The sequence below is a fragment of the Ailuropoda melanoleuca genome, chromosome 19, assembly GCF_002007445.2.
Source record: "Ailuropoda melanoleuca isolate Jingjing chromosome 19, ASM200744v2, whole genome shotgun sequence".
In the NCBI taxonomy this organism is placed as follows: domain Eukaryota; kingdom Metazoa; phylum Chordata; class Mammalia; order Carnivora; family Ursidae; genus Ailuropoda; species Ailuropoda melanoleuca.
Window position 1 is genome coordinate 5,885,555 of NC_048236.1, and position 19,097 is coordinate 5,904,651.

General features: G+C 33.1%; 1 protein-coding gene across 2 annotated transcripts in view; it reads left to right on the forward strand.

Annotated features, from left to right (window-relative positions):
* Positions 1–19,097, forward strand: part of CD2AP (CD2 associated protein) — a 127,254-nt gene that overhangs the window by 71,344 nt on the left and 36,813 nt on the right. For both annotated transcript variants that reach the window (XM_011224683.3, XM_019799424.2), the window contains exons 6-11: positions 7,931–8,118; positions 10,570–10,648; positions 11,046–11,140; positions 12,207–12,311; positions 14,065–14,101; positions 15,196–15,258. In XM_011224683.3, coding sequence (XP_011222985.1) covers positions 7,931–8,118; positions 10,570–10,648; positions 11,046–11,140; positions 12,207–12,311; positions 14,065–14,101; positions 15,196–15,258 — 567 coding nt within the window. The remainder of the gene's footprint in view (positions 1–7,930; positions 8,119–10,569; positions 10,649–11,045; positions 11,141–12,206; positions 12,312–14,064; positions 14,102–15,195; positions 15,259–19,097) is intronic.

The following is a 19,097-nucleotide window of genomic DNA, read 5'->3' on the forward strand; positions in this document are numbered from 1 at the left end:
TTTTCATCAAGTTTCTACTTTGTATCACTTTTCTTTAGCACTCAGTGTAGCTGACATAAAGATTCTTGCTTTTTTGTTTTTGTTTTTTTTCCCAACAATTGTACTTTGGGACTTTTGGTTCTTTTAAGTCATTTTGTATGGAGGTACAAGACATTAAGTGGCTTTTGCTATAGAGATTTAATGAAAAGGGAGAAAGAATTTTAGGCCTAATAAGACTTGCTTGTTATGTTTTTTGACTCACAGTGGCACACATAAAATGTAGATATAATTTTTCTACAAGCTTAGAAATTCAAGGACAATCTGACAGATAAAGTAGGTATAAAAATATTAGGAATAACATATAGTAAGGTTTCTTTTTTGTCTGATTATAAAACGTCCTGTTTGGCCTCTTTCCCCATATACCTCTCTTCCTTTCTCTCTCCTCCCCCTTCTCTACCCATTCTTCCTTGTAGTGGTTAAGACATTTTCCCTTTTATTTTTTGGTTCCTCTATGTGATCATGCTCTCTCTTACTTGAATGGTGCTCAGCTATACATCTTTAAACTTTTCCAAAATAGTAGGCACTGAACCAGACACTGTTAAACACTTTACAGGAATCAGTTTCATCCTCATTGCAATCCTATGAAGAATCCTGTTTTATAGGTGAAGAAACTGGGCACATACAGTGGAAATGGTTATATGAATTAAGATTTGACTCTAGAGTTGACGTGCTTTATTACTACACTATGCTGCCTTCCAGCTGTTGATTCAGTATCATTATAGGGGCACCTGGGTGGCTCAGTCAGTTGAGCATCTGCCTTTGGCTCAGGTCATGATCCTGGAGTCCTGGAATGGAGGCTGCATCAGGCTCCCTGCTCCTCTCACCCTCTCCCTCTCCCTCTGCTGCTCCCTTGTGCTCTCTCTTTGTGAAATAAATAAAATCTTAAAAAAAAAGTCATTGTAGTTTTGACAGTTTTCAATGAGCTGAAAGTAATCAGCCTATCATTAGTATTTAGATATTTTTAATATCTAGGCATTTATTTTAATGATATGTTTTAATGACTCCAGTAAAGTTTACAGTCACTAAATCTAAAAGAAAATTTTCATTTTATGGCCATAATTCTAAAAACTGAGACTTGTACCTTAAAATAATTTGATGAAGTTGCCTTTATTAATGTGTGGGTTATTAATATCATAGATTGTTTCACTTTAAAAAGTCTTTCAGGGGGTGCCTGGGTGGCTCAGTTGTTAAGTGTAAAATGAGCACTAACAGTATTAAGAATGCAGAAAACTTGGGATAATTTTAAATAGTCTAACATGTAGACAGAAAAAGAACAGAGAAAAGGTGGTCAGGAAGAATATTTGAAGAAAGAATGTTAAAATGTGTCCAGATTTGATGCAAACTATAAATCTACAAATTCAAAAAGGATAAACACACATAGACAAACACACAACACACATACACGCACACACACACAGGGCTTGCAACGGCACATCATAATTAAGTGCTGAAAATAAACAGTAAAGTGGAAAATCTTAGGAGTTAGAGGAAAAAGTTACTTCAAGTTGAGAAGAATTAAGATAAAAACCACAGATAATCATCGGAAACTATGGCAGAAGACAATGGCGTGATATCTTTGAAGTGCTGAAAGAAGAAAAGTGGTCAACCCAGAATTCTATTTTTGTGAAAATATTCTCCAGAATAAAGGTGAGGTAAAAGTTTTCAAACAATAATAGAGAATTCAGTGCTAGCAGACCTGCTACACTCTAAAGAATTAAAGTTCTCTAGGAAAAAAGCAAAATGATACTAGGTAGACACTTGTATTTATATAAGTGGAATGAAGAGTGACAGAAATATAGGTAATACGTGGATAAGTATAAAACTTTTCCATTTTCAAATTTCTTTAAAAGATAATTGACTTTAAAATAATGTATTATGGGGAACATAGTTTATGTAGAAGTAAAACAAATGACAACGTAGCTGTAAACACAGATGAAATGGAAATGTACCCGTTGTAAGGCTGTTACCTGTGAAGCAGTATAATCTTATTTGAGTGTAGATTTTGGCAAGTTAAAGATTAATATTATAAGCCTAGAGCAACCCCTAAGAAAATAAAACAGTGAGCAATTGCTAGTAAGTTAATAATAAAATGAAATGCTAAAGAAATACTTTATAAAAGAGAGACATAAAACACAAAAATCAACTCAAAATGCATTCAAGTCTTGAACAAATACCTGAAACCATAAAACTCCTACAAGAAAACCTAGGTAGTAAGTTCCTTGATATCAGTCTTGGAAATGATTTTTTGGACCTGACGCCGGAAGCAAAGGCAACAAAAGCAAAAATGAACAAGTGAGGGGCGCCTGGGTGGCACAGCGGTTAAGCGTCTGCCTTCGGCTCAGGGCGTGATCCCGGCGTTATGGGATCGAGCCCCACATCAGGCTCTTCCTCTATGAGCCTGCTCCTTCCTCTCCCACTCCCCCTGCTTGTGTTCCCTCTCTCGCTGGCTGTCTCTATCTCTGTCGAATAAAGAAATTAAAAAAAAAAAATCTTTAAAAAAAAAAAAAAATGAACAAGTGAGATTACATCAAACTAAAAAGCTTCTTCACAGAAAGGAACGTATCAACAGAATGAAAAGGCAACCTATGGAATGGGAGAAAATATTTGCAAATCATATATCTTATCGGGTTAATATCCATAATATATAAAGAACTCATCCAACTCAAAAAACATGATTAAAAAATGGGCAGAGGATCTGAATAGGTATTTTTTCAAAGATGATGTACAGGTGCTTAATATATACATGAAAAGGTACTCAACATCACTAATATTCAGAGAAATATAAACCAAAACCAGAATGAGCTATCACCTCACACCTGTTAGAATGGCTATTTCAAAAAGACAAGTGTTTGTGAGGATGTGTAGAAAAGGGAACCTCCTGTACTCTTGGTAGGAATGTAAATTGGTACAGCCACTACTGAAGACAGTATGGAGGTTCCTCAAAACATCGGAACTACTTGGTGATCCAGAAATTCCACTTTGGGTCATTTGCCTAAGGAAGAGGAATACACTGACTTGAAAAGGTATCTGCACCATTGTGTTCATGGCAGCATTGTTTACGTAATGGATAGAAAATGTGTTCTATAAATGCACAATGGAATATTTTTTAGCCATAGAACAGAAGAAAAACCTTGCCATTTGCATCAACATGGATGGACCTTGAGGACGTTATTTATTATAAGTGAAATAAGTCAGACAGAGAAAGACAAATACTGTATGACCTCACTTAGATGTGGAATCTAAAATCAAACAAAACTGAACTTAAAGATACAGAGAAGACATTGGTGGTTGCCAGAAGCAAAGGGTATAAGATGGGTGGAATGGATGAAGGTGGTCAGAAGGCACAAACTTCCAGTTATAAATAAGTTCTGGGGATGCATAGTAACTGTAGTTAATAAAACAGTGTTGTGTATTTGAAAAGTCATAGGAGAATAGATCTTAAAAATTCTCATCGTAAAAAAAATTTGTAATTGCGTGATGATAGATGTTATTTAGACTTATTGTGGTGGTCATTTCACAATATATATATACACATAGGAATTATTATTTGTACACCTGAAACTAATATAATGTTATATGTTGTGGTCATTTCACAATATATATATACACATAGGAATTATTATTTGTACACCTGAAGCTAATATAATGTTATATGTTATATCTCAATTAAAAAAAAAAGGGAGAGACAGCAGAGCCCACTGTCTTTATGTGCATGTACTGAGGAAAGGTCATGTGAAGACACAACGAGAAGGCAGCCATCTGTAAGCCATGAAGAGAGAGCTCACCACAACCCCACATGCTGGCACTCTGATCTTGGGCTTCTAGCCTCCATAACTGAAAAAATAAATGTCTCTTGTTAAAGCCAAAGAAAAAAAAAAGAAAAAGGAACAAAGGTCAACTGGGGAACTAGAAAACAAATAGCAAGGTCATGAATTTAAACCACATCAGCGATTACATTACAATTAAATGGTCTAGGGGTGCCTGGGTGGCTCAGTCGTTAAGTCTGAGCTCAGTTCAGGTCTTGAGCTCAAGAGTTGAAGCCCTAAGCTGGGCATGGAGCCCACTTTATTTATTTATTTATTTATTTATTTTTAAAGATTTTATTTATTTATTCGACAGAGATAGAGACAGCCAGCAAGAGAGGGAACACAAGCAGGGGGAGTGGGAGAGGAAGAAGCAGGCTCATAGCAGAGGAGCCTGACGTGGGGCTCGATCCCACAACGCTGGGATCACGCCCTGAGCCGAAGGCAGACGCTTAACCGCTGTGCCACCCAGGTGCCCCTGGAGCCTACTTTAAAAAAAAAAAAATTAAAAACATTAAATGGTCTAAAAACTCTAATTGAAAGGCCAGTTGACTGGATAATATACTGCTTACGAGAAACTTGCTCAAAATATTGAGATAAAGGTTTAAAAAAAAGGGTATTCTGTGCAAAGCGTAAGCTATCTAGAATGATTACATTAATAATAATACATTAATATATGAAGGAAAAAATAGGAATAAAAAGGAACATTTTATAATGATGGACTCAATTCATAAAAATTACATAACAGTTGTAAATATGTATAACCTAATACAAGAACTATGAAGTACATGAGACAAAATGCCAGAACTGAAAGAAACAGGCAAATCCATGCATAGATTTGGACATTCTTCTCTCACTAATTGATAGAACCAGCGGACAAAGAAATTAGTAAGGATATAGAAGAGTCAGATGATCAATTAAGTAGATCTGGTTGATGTTTTGAAACGGTTAACCCATCAACAGTATAATACACATAAGTTTGAAGAGTACGTGGAATATTTACCAATAGACTCTTAATGTTTGGGCATCAAACAAGTATCAGAAATTTAAAAGATTTGAAGTCCTATACAGTAGGTTTTGTGATCCCAGGGGAAATATTTCAGTAATAGATACTTGGGAAATTCTCAGTTACTTGGAAATTAAGCAATATTTATAAATAACCTGTGGATCAAAGAAGAAATTGTAAGGGAAATTAAACTCGTTTTTCAAATGAAAAAAAAAAGGAAACAACAATAAAAATTTGTGGAATGCTGGTAAAATGGCGCCTATAAAGAAATGTGTTGCTTTCAATGCTAATACTAGAAAAACAGAAGTCAATAATGATGTTTTTATCTGAAATCAGTAAAAGAAGAGCAAAGTAAACTTGAAATAATTAGAAGTCAGGAAATGAGAGCAAAAACTATGAAATAAAGAACAAACCAACTTTCAAGAAAATCAAGAAGTTCAACAGTTGAGTTTTTCAAAAAGGTATAAATTGTTGAAGCTCTAATGGTTGCTCAAAGAAAAAAGGAAAAAACTATTACTGATAATCGGACATTAGATGCACACATTCCTTGAACGGTTCAGTATAACTTAACCAAAATAGAAATAGAACTAATGGTCTGAGCCTAGGAAGAAATTTGAATTCATTATCAAAAGTCTTCACACAAAATACTGAATTCTACTAAGGATTTAATCTTCTACAAAGTGTTTCAGATTTCTTAGGCTTGTATGACTTTGATATAAAAATCAGATGAAGTCATGAAAAAATGAATTATAAGCCATTATCTCATGAGCATAAACGCAGAAATCAAAACAAAGCATTAGCACATCAAGCCTAGCGAAATATGTAAAGATTATACATTATAATTAATGGGATTTATCCCATTCATTCAAATGTAAAATATGTAAAGGTTATACATTATAGTAATGGTGTTTATCCCATGCATTCAAAAGTTAATGTACTATATTAAACAGTTTAAAAGATGGCCGGCTCAGATGCAGAAAGAGAATTTTATGTATTCAACACTTAATTTCAGTAAAAAAAGCTCCATAATAGCAACAGTAGGGAACTTTATAAATTGGACAAAACTCACCTATGAAGAACCTGCAGCTAACATTCTTAATGCTAGATAAATAGTGATATATCTATATAATGGAATACCAATCAGCAATGAAAAGAAATGAAGTAGGAATGCATGGAACAGCATAGATATAGTTTTATGCGTTCTGCATAGCAAAAGAAGCAGACACGAGACTTACGTGTTGTAGGATTAAATTTATTTGAAACTCTAAAAAGATACCTTTAGTGACAGAATGAAAATCAAGGTTTCTTGAACTTAGGAAGGATTGATGAGGGTGGTATATGGGTGTCCATTTGGGGTGACAGAAGTATTCTGTATCTTGAGTGTTGTGGTTCCATGGTACATGCATTTGTCAAAAATTATTAGCATATCCATTTAAAATTGGTTCATTTTATTATATGTAAACATTCTAATAAACTGATTTAAAATATATTAAAAAATAGAAAATTTGTGGCTTAGACTAATATTGAAAAGTGGTTAGAATAGATCACTGTACTTGTTAACATTACATTTAAGTTAATAAAAGTTGTTTCCTTTAATTCTCAAATGTTTCACATGTCTGAGTGGAGGCTTTTGTTGTTTGAACCATTATTATTAATGATTTAATGATTATTATTAATAAAATGGTTCTGGGATCATCTAGAATTTAGTTCAAATGTTGGCTTTGTTACTTATATATGGCTTTGAAAAAGTTCTTCTTTGGGGGGGGAAGTTCTTATATCTTTACCCAGTTATTTTCAAAATGAAGAATAATAGTTCTTAATGTTAAGCCTATGAGTGATTTATGCAAATTAGATAAAATTCATGTGCAGTGCATAGCAAGTGCCTCTCATAGATGAAGCCCCAAATAAATGTAACTACTGTTTTTTTTAATTACCTTGTTGTTATTCTTACTGTTAAACTTCAACACACTCCTTTAGTTCAGTGAACTGATATTATGTGTTTTTTCCTACCCCTCCACCCCATTCTGAAATGTGGAATTTTCTTGGATGATATACTCTAGAACTTTTTTCTTAGATTATAAAGCCGTTTGAGAATCTGATAAGAGATTTACTTTGTATACTCAGAAAAATAAGCTAAAAAAAATACCCATACAGTTTTCTGTGGGTTGTTCATAAACTCATTAAAGCCTATAAGTAAGATCCTTTGCTGCCAAGCAAGATTGTAGAAACAATTTTCTTTCCTATAAAGAGGAATGAAAGGGGATAGGACATTCCTATAATGTCCTATGAGGACATTAGATAAATTTCCTATAAAATGTTAAAATTTCTTAAAAATGTTTCTAATTGTAATTTAAAAAATTTTTAGTTCAAATTTAGACTTAAGTTATTTCATTTATCTATGATGTAAAATGATCTTTTTTTTAAGATTTTATTTATTTATTTGACAGAGAGACAGCCAGCGAGAGAGGGAACCACAAGCAAGGGGAGTGGGAGAGGAAGAAGCAGGCTCCCAGCAGAGCAGGGAGCCCGATGCGGGGCTCGATCCCAGGATCCTGGGATCACGCCCTGAGCCGAAGGCAGCTGCTTAACAACTGAGCCACCCAGGCGCCCCTGATCTTAAACTTTTAAAAATGAAAACAGACTTTTTAAAATAAGAATTTGCTAATATTATTAGTTGCTGTATTTGGAAACTCCTCTACTTTGATCAAATTGAATCTTATATAACTTCTAGAAAATTATTTTTTGTCTGTAATGTTTTGGTCTTACATTCTATCATGTTTGGCCAAGAGCTGTGAATTTTGACATGTTTTTTTTTCAGGACCTTGTATAACATGACTTCTTGGATTTCTTAATTAGCATTTTACTAATTAAGTATTCCTAAAATTGTTATCATTTTGAACAATATCCAAAAAAATCAGTTTAAGTGAATTTTACTTTTTTGGATATTTTGGTGCTCCGATATTTAATTTTTTATTTTTATTTTACCATTTTTAATTAGGAGGTATAGAATATAAAAAGTATGGAAGGGGAATGCCAAGATCTTTGTGATTCTGTATTCTTCAAAAACAAATTATTCTTTCAGAAACTGTTTTGACTGGGACTACCTCACCTTTACCATCTCCGGGAAGTGGGAATGAAAATGCACCTGGATCAGTTACACAGCCAAAGAAAATTCGAGGAATTGGATTTGGAGATATTTTTAAAGAAGGGTCTGTGAAACTCAGGACAAGAACATCTGGTAGTGAAATAGAAGAGAAGAAAACAGAAAAGGTAGTAATGATGAATTTAGATTAACTGTACTCATTCTCTCATTAAGTATTTTTTAAAATGTAAAAGTCAGTTTGCAACTCTGTTATATTTCTTTTTTGGGGATCACTAATAATTGGTTATGAGTGAGAAGACTGAGAAACTACACTTTATAGTGATTACTTTAATGTTTATATTTGGTTCTTATAAAATGAGAACGTTTACTGGTAAATTTAACACCAGTTTTTCTTAGTGGAAACTTTAGAGTTTTTTGTTACCATAGGTAAAAATAGAAAAGGCGATTTTTTGGGTTTGTTTTGTCTTTTAAAAGCTAAAATTACATATTTTTTCTTTTAATTTGAAATAGGCCTAACATGGGTCATTTTAAAATGGATTCACAATGAGATACTAAGTTAATTAGGTTCTATTTAACTTTCCTCCGATTGTCAGCAATGGTGAAATCTGCTAATCTCCCTCTCTAAATGTATGGAGAACTTTATTTTTCATTAGCATTTCACTGGCGTTGTGAAATAAATCAAAACAAATGTACTATAAATTATAACATCTAATAACAGATTTTATTTTAATTTTACTTTATTTTTTACTACTTGGTAAGATCCTTATTTATTTTTTTCCTTCCACATTAATAACAGATTTTAAAATAAACCTGTAAGGCTTTGTTTTGGGGGAAAATAGCTACAATTTCTGGAACAGTAATTGCAAGTCTGTTGTTTCTGAGCTTCATACTTTAGCGATCCGGACTGCTTGTTTCAGATAGGAGGTTTTTCCATTGACTTTTAGGGCATTGTTTCATTTTAGTTTTCAGTTGTAAGTCTGTATTTAACTCTTAAGAGTTTAAAGTATTTCAGTATTTGCTTGCCTAGTTCAGCTATATTTCACTTATAAGACTCTTTTGGTTGGTGAAATATATTCTGAAGTTTTCTTCTAAAGTGGTTAGTTTCAACGTATTTTTTCTTTCCCAGTTTGCTACATATATTTTCATGTAATAATGATTTGGATTCAGGAAAGAGAACTTGTACTTTCTACCTTACCCTCTCCTAGCTCTGAGACTGTCTGGCAGTAAAATTATGGGGCCTAATTGATTCTTGGTTTTAAAGGTAAAGATTGGAATTCTTGTGGTTTTTGGAATGGTGCTGTATAGCGATATAACAGCCAGGAATGTTGGAGAAGCAGTGTTCGCATTATGAGGGACATTAGATAATTGGGGCTCCTTTGCTTATGATTTATATCAAATAACTTTATTTAATTAGTAATTACACTAGTACTCTTTCAAATGCCACTTAAAATGTTCACTACTTAGGAGTTATTATTAGTGAGGGTAGTCTCAGGGTCACCCTATATGATGGCTTTTTGAACCTCACTTTGATCACTGATCCAGGAATTGATAGAGAACACATTTGCTGTTTGTAGGTGACATCAGATTAGAGGAAATGATGGTTAGAATTAGGAGACGTTAAAGTTAGTATCTTAAAAGATAAACAGAACACACAGTAATGGGTAGTTGGTACATTTAGGTTTTGAACTAATGACTGCTAAGGGTCAAATGTCACGTTATTTCTGGGGAGAGAAGTCAAGGAAAACACTAGTATGAAGGACTTACTTTAGTCAATTACAAGGTAAAATTTTCTACTAGACTAGAGTTATAGAGGTTGTAACATTGGCTAGGTATTCTCATTCAGGTAGCAGCAGTGAAGTATAAAGACTTTCTTCTGTATGTCATCGTAAGGAAGTTTAGTGCTGTTGTTTAAGAGCCACTTTCTGGAGTCAGACTTTCTAAGTTCAAATCTGGGCTCCACTATTAAACTACTGTTATTGTGGGCAGGTAACTTAACTGCTTCCTAATCTATGAAAGGAGCATGTAGTAGTGCTTACTTTATGCAGATTGTTTTGAGGATTAAGTTATAATGTATGTAAAATGTTTAGCTCAGGGATTGGTATTCAGTATATTTTCAGATGCTATTTTTTTTTTAAGATTTTATTCATTTATTTGTCAGAGAGAGAGCAAGCACAAGCAGGGGTATGACAGGCAGAGCAGGCAAAGGCAAGGCTCTCCGCTGAGCAGGGAGCCCAGTGTGGGATCAGTTCCAGGACCCTGGATCATGACCTGAACTGAAGGCAGACACTTAACCGACGGAGCCACCCAGGAGTCCCAGAAGCTATTATTTTTATTGATTTTAGAGGTTTAAAATTAAATCATAGTTCTGTATTATTGGTAGCAGAAAATGTGTATTATCCTCTCCTTGTGAGAGGGAGTTTTAAAAATGTGAAGTTCTGAGCTATCATTTAGGTAGCTTTTGTCATCTTTATCTTTTTCGTTGCAGAGTTTTCAGTCACATTACTAACCTGGCTATAGGTGTCATTAGGGAGAGCTGGCTAATGCAGATGGAAATTTTGTTTAAGAATATTATCTTAATTCTCACCTAAAACAGTTGATACCATCCTTTTCTATTCCAGCCCTCAGTTATACAGTCAGTAGGATCCAAGGCACAGAATGTGGACATAGCAAAAACAGACATAGAAAGTAAAACTAAAGGTAAGTTTTTGAATAAAGTTTGCATATTGGGAGTGAAGCATGATCAAATACATTATTAGATTTTTTGAAGATGTTTGTTAACACTATACTACTTGGTCAGAGTATTAGATCCTATGAGATGTAAGTACTACAGGGTCACAGATTTTAGTGTGCTTTGTTCACCCTTGTATCCCCCTGCAGTTAGAATTGTGCCTAGAACATCACAGGCACTTAGTAACTATTTGAGTGCATGGATTAATGAAATTGTTGCTTAATTCAATATATAGTATTGGCCAAAATTATTAATTCATCTTTAATAGCTTCTAGTATACGTTTTTTTACACAAAGTAGAGACTTAGTAAGTATTGTTGAAAGAATCAATTTATTTAAACTACGTCATTTACATTCTTTATTTTAGCAAAGGAATATTGTAGAACATTATTTGCCTATGAAGGTACTAATGAAGATGAGCTTTCTTTTAAAGAGGGGGAGATAATCTATTTGATAAGTAAGGTAAGATATTTCTCAGTTTTTCAGTGCATTATTTAATTTATTCATTCTTATATTCCTCCTACAATGTAAGCTTTAGAGGAGCTGGACCTTTGTCTTGTTTCTGTGTCCTGAGAACCTGGCACATAGTGCTCAGAAAGGTTTTTTTGAGCAAATTTTTATTGTCTATCTAATAATTGATTTATTGGGGATTATTTTTACCATCCTGTGTGTTTTTTCTCTAACCTCAACTCCTCCAGGTTTCTGTTCTCACTTCCTAGTTCACCTCATTACATTTTTCCCCCATGTAATGTTTGTATGTAAAAAGAAAAAGAAGAAAAATAAGGAAACAATTTAAATTCCATCAGTATGTCAATGTTTATAGAACCATACAGTGGAAAGTGATGCAGCTATATCAAAGAATGAAGTAGTTTTATAACTTGGAATAAATTATGGCAAAAGAAAAAGAAAACCTAGGAATATTTGGGTTTGGGCAGAATCCCGTAACTATTTGTAATAGAAGAAAACTATAAATATTTTGGTTTTGTTATAACCATATAGAATAATTTCTGAAAAATTTCCCCTTGTTTTAAATTGACTTTGTTATCAGATGGTTTAGTGTATATAATTTTTAGTACCCATACAGTTTTGGATTGATAACAGCCAATTTCTCATGGAAAGGGGGGGGGGTATCTGGAAAGAATTGTAGAATATCTTGTTAATTTCTAAGGCAAATGAATAATGTGCTTGTTTTTTGGTATATAAAGTGTTAAGAATGCTAAGTAAGACACAGTTTAGAAAATCATATTCTCCCTCCCCCCTCTCTCCCACTATCCTTTTTCCTTTCTCCTTGTAAAATGAATTTTAAAATTATTTGACTTATTAAAAAATAATGAAACCCAATTTTATAACTATTGCTGGAAGTAATGTGTGGGTAATATTTGCTTTTAAGAAGACCTTATGATCTGTTTAGCCCTTTTTTCTCCTTGTAAAAATAATGCAATTCAGTATTTTCCCATTCTGTTGTAAACTTTTTTCGTATTTAAAGATAACCCCAATTATTTTAATTATTCCCCATTTTGCATTATAGGAGACTGGAGAAGCTGGCTGGTGGAAGGGTGAACTTAATGGTAAAGAAGGAGTATTTCCGGATAATTTTGCTATTCAGATAAATGAACTGGATAAAGACTTTCCAGTAAGCTTTTATTTTTCAATGATGATGATAGTTTAATGAACCTTTTGCCAGTATTTCTTTAAAAACAGGTTTTTTGCATTGTTACTGAATAACTTTTGAGGGGGTTTCCAATTTATACACTAAGGTAAAGTTGATTTGAACTGTAATAAAACAAAATAATATTTCAGTTCTGTGTTTTATTTCTGGTCTTTCCCCACTGACTATATTGAAAAGTAACTTTAGACTTGTTACTTTATTATAATTAAAAGAAAAATTCTCTCATAGTAGTTAGACAAATTAACACTGGCCTGGAAGAAATTACACTTTAGTTTTTTGGAAAATCTTATTTTAAGCTACTTTTGATCTTAGAATATTACTCTGTCAGTTGATTTTTGGGAGGGTAAGAAGCAGTCTTTGCTTACTTACAGGATTTAAAGCGACGCTGAGTCATTCATCAGTGATATTTTGCTTTTCTGCAGTTTGATCCCTTTTCCCCCCATAGAATGATGGACCTCATTGAGGATTGATTGAAGTATAACTGACATATAATATCCTATTGGTTTTAGGTGTTATAGATATTTTTATACATTACAGAAGGTCCCTATGATATGTCTAGTTATCATGTCACCAAAGTTATTATAATATTGTTGACTATGTTCTCTATGCTCTACATTACAGTCCCATGACTTATTTATTTTATAACTGGAAGTTTGTACCTCTTATTCCCCTTCAACTTATTTCACCTGCTCCCTAACCCCTTCCCTTTTATGGTAACCATCAGTCTGTTTGCTGTATCTGTGAGTCTGTTTCTGCTTTGCTTGTTCCATTTGTTTTGTTTTTTAGATTTCACGATAAGTGAATCATATGGTATTGTCTTTATCTGTCTGACATATATCACTTAGCATATTATCTTCTAGGCCCATCTATGGATTTCATTCTTTTTATAGCTGTGTAATAATTCATTGTGTATATATATATTACATGTATATATATATATGTTGTCTTCCAGTAGTAAACAGTTTTACTTCTTCCTTTCCAATTTGGATGCCTTTTATTTCTTTTTCTTGCCTGATTGCTGTGGCCAACACTTCCAATACTGTGTTGAAGGAAAGTGGTGAGAGTGGGCATCCTTGTCTTGTTCCTGATCCTAGAGGAGGGGCTTTTAGCTTTTTACCATTGAGTGTGATGTTAACTTTGGGCTTATCATGTATGGACTTTATTAAGTTGATGTACATTCTTTCTGTACCCACTTTGTTGAGAGTTTTTATAAATTGATGTTGGATTTTTAAATGGTCTTTCTGCATTTGTTGAGATGACCATAGGATTTTTATCCTTCATTTTGTTAAAATGGAGTATTATGTTGATGGATTTGAAGATGTTGAATCATTCTGAAATAAATCCTAAGTGACCATGATGTGTGATTCTTTTGATGTATTGTTCAGTTTGCTAATACTTTGTTGAGGATTTTTGCATCCATGTTCACCGGAGATGTTGCCTGTAATTTTTTTTTTTCTGCGATGCCTGATTGGTTTTGATATCAGGATAATGCTGGCCTTATAAAATGAGTTTGGAAGCAGAAGGCATTTGTTCTAATAGATTAAATTTTTGTCAGTGACCTTTTGGTTGTTAAGGTCTTACTGTTTTTAATTTTTGGCAGGGATGGGATGAGGAGAGATACCCCCTCAATTTAGAATATTAATGATCAGAGTTTATTTTAAGTATAAATATGTAACATGTAAGTGTTCATGTATCTTCACCATTGTTATTTTAATAGAAACCAAAGAAACCACCACCGCCTGTTAAAGGTCCAGGTATGTAAGAAACACATTATTCAGTTTGCTGTTTTTCATATTTTCAAGTTATAAAATGGTGAAATTGGGTTTTAAGTATAAACCACTTATATTAGCAAAAATCATATATAATGTGATATATACAAAGTTTAGAAATATATAAAAATTAAGTGTTCACATGTATTAATATCAGTATTTTTTAAGCATAAACTGTATAAAATAGGATCTTAATAATTTGTATACTTTATAACTTGTCATTTCTAATTAAGAAAATTGACAAAGTTTAAATGTATTTAGATAGAATACTTAATATATTGATCTGGCCAATTCTACTTTTTCACATTAAATCCATTTGTTAATGTTTCATTTAAGTACTAATTTGTATTTCTTCAGAGAGTATGCTAAAGGTTAAGCAAACTATTTTTTTTTTAAGAAGTTGAATATATTATGGTATTCTTAGAAGACTTTTCCAGGGTTCCAGTTTTATAATCTGGCTCTTTGTCTATTTCTGTAAATTTTAGCCCCAATTTCTGATTTTTACAGATGAAGTACAATTATTTTTCTTGGAAGATTTGCTTTATTTTAAAATAATACAAGTCCTTCCCTACTTCCAAGTTTTCAGCTTTGTATTTGCTGACCTAATCCCAGAACAAGTAAAGCATAAGTTAAAAATAATTTTTATAGCAGTTGGTGTTGGAGGCTTTTTAGTCACTAGTCCTATTATATGGGCTTTTAAAATTTAACTAAAGTTAAATAAAATAAAAAATTGAATTCACAGTCACAGTAGTAACATTTCAAGTCTCTATTCTCAATATTGGATAGGACAAAAATAGAATATTTCCATCATCATAGAAAGTTCTACTGGAGAGTGGTATTATAGAAGATATGAACACCTTCATTTGATGAAGGAACTGAGACCACAAAGTAACTACTTAGTCATATAGTAGTGGTAGGTGCAGGAGTAGATATTTAGCCTAGTGATTCTGGTACATTGTTCCTCTGTTAAGCCATGTTTTTCTCTGATGTTATTTTTAAGCTAACCTGTACTATTTAGTAGTATAATTGTCTTTGTGCTTTGAAACTATTTTAAGTATTAGCTTTGTTTTTTTCCTTAGCTCCAAAGCCTGAGCTTATAGCTACAGAGAAGAAGTATTTTCCTACAAAGCCAGAAGAAAAAGGTGAGACTAATTCTTTTACTTTCAGGAAGGTAATTCTTCCTTTTGTTGTCATTGTAAATAATAATATCTCTCCACACTGAATAATTTGTATTGATTTTTAACAGCCACTCACTATTTAGCACCATTTGGAGTTTTCTGGGAGGAAGTATTTTGTCAAGATAGATAGGAAATTAAGATTTTACTCAAACTGATACCAGTTTACATTCATTAAAAAGTTAAACCATTACTTCAGTAAGAGTGTAGTGTTTCATTATATTTCATTATATAAGAAAACTAAGCATTAAATAGTTATATTTTAATTATTTTTTTAGAGTGTTAATTAAAATAAAAAAATTTAGGTGAGTTCTAACTTTTAACACATGGATGTGATTTGTTGCATATTATCTAATTTTCACTGCCTATGTTTGTCATATAAACTTAAAAAGTTATTCCAAGGTACACATGTATTTTATTAAAAACATCATTTTTTGTTATTAATTTGGAGAAAATAATTACTTCTGTTTGTGCAGAAAGATCTGCAGTGGTTATATCTAGTATACTAGATTATATATACAGTTGACCCTTGAGTAGCATGGGTTTGAACTGCAGAGGTCCACTTATACATGAATTTTTCCCCAACAAATATGATAACAGCACTGTAAATGTATTTTCTTATGATTTTATTAACCTTTTCTTTAGCTTACTGTATTGTAAAAATAGGGTGTATAATACACATAACATAGAATAAATGTGTTAACTGAATGTTTATGTTATTGGTAAGGCCTTCTGGTCAACAGCAGGCTTTCAGTTAAGTTTTTGGAGAGTCAAAAGTTACATGTAGATTTTCAGCTGGGAGTTTGGTGCCCCTAACTCTCTGTGTTGTTCAAGGGTCAACTATACAAGCAACAACTTGAACAATGTTTTAGAGTGCTTCTGTTTCTACTGCTAGTATTGTTTCTGCCTGTTCTTGTGTGTTGCCTGCAGTGTTCCTTTATTCTCTTAACTGATTTCTCTTACTTTAGTCCCTTGTCTGGCTTATATTTCATATTGTTGCCAGATTTGTTTTTTTACATAGACTTTTTGTTAGACTAGTTTCAGATTGACAACAAAATTGAGCAGAAAGTATAGAGAGTTCCTGTATACTCCTTGCCCCACATATGTACAGCCTCCCCCACTATCAACATCCTGAACCAGAATGGATCTCCATTGATACATTATCATCCAAAGTCCATAATTTATCTTAGGGTTCACTCCTGGTGTTGTACATTTTGAGTTTGGACAAATGTATAATTTGACAAATGTGTAATGTACTATTTTACAGAATATGTCTTACTACCCTGAGAATCTTTTTTTGCTCTGTCATTTCATCCTTCCCTTCCCTCAGCCCCTGGAAACCATTGATCTTTTTATTGTCTCCATAGTTTCGCCTTTTTCAGAACGTTATATGGTTGGAATCATACAATATATAGCTTTTCACTTTGTAATATGTATTTAAATTTTCTCCATGTCTTCATGGCTTAATAGCTGATTTCTTTTTAGTGCTGATTAATAGTCTATTTGACTATCTATAGTACAGTTTATCCAAATTCACCTATCGAAGAAGACATCTTGGTTGTTTCCAGACTTCGTCAGGTATGAATAAAGCTGATATAAATAACATCCTTGTCTGGGTATCTCGGTGTAGATATAAGTGTTTAGTTCACCTAGGTAGATAACCAAGGAGTGTGATTGCTGGGTCATGTGTTAAGAGTATATTGTGTAAGAAACTGTCAAATTATCTTCCAAATTGTACTATTTGGCATTCCAATCAACAATGAGTGAGAACTCTTGTTGCTCCTTATCTTGGCCAGCTTTTGGTGTTGTTGTGAACTGACCCCCAAATAACAATTTTCTATCATCTTCTCTTTCATTCACTAAATACAGTAACCACATTCTTGTCCCTGAATATATCATGTACTTTCATATCTTTCTTTCTCATTATCTGTGCTCAGCATGGAAGTTTTTTATATTCTTTTTTTCTTTACATTTGAGAATTCTTTATTTGTTATGCAAAAACAATTTATATTTCGAAGTATTTCTTGATCTCAGGTGTAATATGGCTGTTGTTATGTCTGAGTCTTGGATCAGTTTATTTGGTACCTGGTTATAATACCTGTCCTACATGAAAGACTCATTCTATAAAGATACGTAGAACCAAGTGTAAGAACTATGTTGTTGGCTTCGTTTCCGACATGATATTCCTTTTGTAGTCTCCTCCATCAGGTAGATTGGGGTTTTGTTAAGATTTAGTAGTGACTTCCTATGTTCCCTGAAATCAGTCAGGTGATCTTATAAACAAAATAGAAGATTATATTCCCTTAGGCTTCTTTGCATGTATCTTGGAAACAGATCGAACTAATCCCAGAACAGAATTCAATACAATTTGAAAGAGTGTAATAAAATCTAACAGCCAAGTGTGTAAAATACACAGTGTCCATTATCTGATAAAAAAAAATTACCAGGCATGTAATGAACCCAGGATAACAGCAGCCTATAAATAGAAGAAGAATTAGTCAATTTAAACAGACCCAGAAATGACAAGAGATGATGGAAATAGCAGTAAGGACATTAAAACGGCTATAACAGTTGCATCCCATGTGTTCAAGAAAGTAGAAGAAGACACAAGCGTGATGATGAGAAATGGAAAATATAAAAAGACCCAAACTGAACTTACACAGATGAGTTAATACAGTATCAGAAATGAAAAACATTGCATGGAATTACCAGCTTATTAGAGACTACAGGATGAAATATTGGAAGACACAGCAATAGAAGCTATCTAAAACGTACTAGAGGGGTGCCTGGCTGGTTCAGTCAGTGGGACACGCAACTCTTGACCTCAGTGTCGTGAGTTCAAGCCCCAAGTTGGGTGTGGAGCCTATTTTTTAAAAAAAAATCTACTAGAAAAAAAATGAATAGAGCATCAGTAATTTGAGTGACAATATCAAATAGTTTTTTTTTTTTTTAAGTAGGTTCCACACTCACCATGGAGCCCAACGTGGGGCTTGACCTCATGACCCCAAGATCAAGACCTGACCTGAGGTCAAGAGTCGCACACTTAATCAACTGAGCCACCCACATGCCCTGTTGAGTAGTTTTACTTATGTGTAATTGAATTATGTGTCCCTGAATTAGTGGAGAGAGAATGGGGCAAAAAAAAATATTTGAAGAAATAATAGTTGAAAATTTGAAGAAATAATAGTTGAAAAATCTTTAGACTTGTTGAAAACTGTAAGCCCACAGATCCAAGAAGCTCAGTGAACTCAAAGCAGAAGGAACATAAAAGAAACCACCTGAAAGAACATCATAATCAGTTCACTGAAAAGCTGTGATAGAAAGAAAAGCATAAAGTCTGAAAGAAAATAATTCTGAAAGAAAATAATTCTGAAATTTTTGAATTCAGAAAATTCTTGAATTTTCTACCTAGCAAAATACCTTTCAGGAAATGCAGGCAAAATAAAAGCTTTCAGACAAAGTCTGAGAGAACTCCTTGCCAGCAGACCTGTATATTCTACACAGAAAATGTTAAAGGAAGTACTTTTTGGCAGAAGGAAAATGATGTTATATGGGCATTTCGATAAATAGAAGGTAATAAAGAATGCCAGAAATGGTAAATATGTAAGTAAATATAAGAGACATTTTTTTCTAATTTTTAAATCTTGTCAGTAACACCAAAACTCTTCATTGGAAAGATTTTAAAACTTTTTTTTTTTTTTAAGCTATGCTATGTTTTGGTTTCAAAGTTTGTCTGCAAATATAAGAACTTTTTAAATTAGTGAGACAGGACAAATGTAAAACGAGGGAAACAATTCTTAATATTT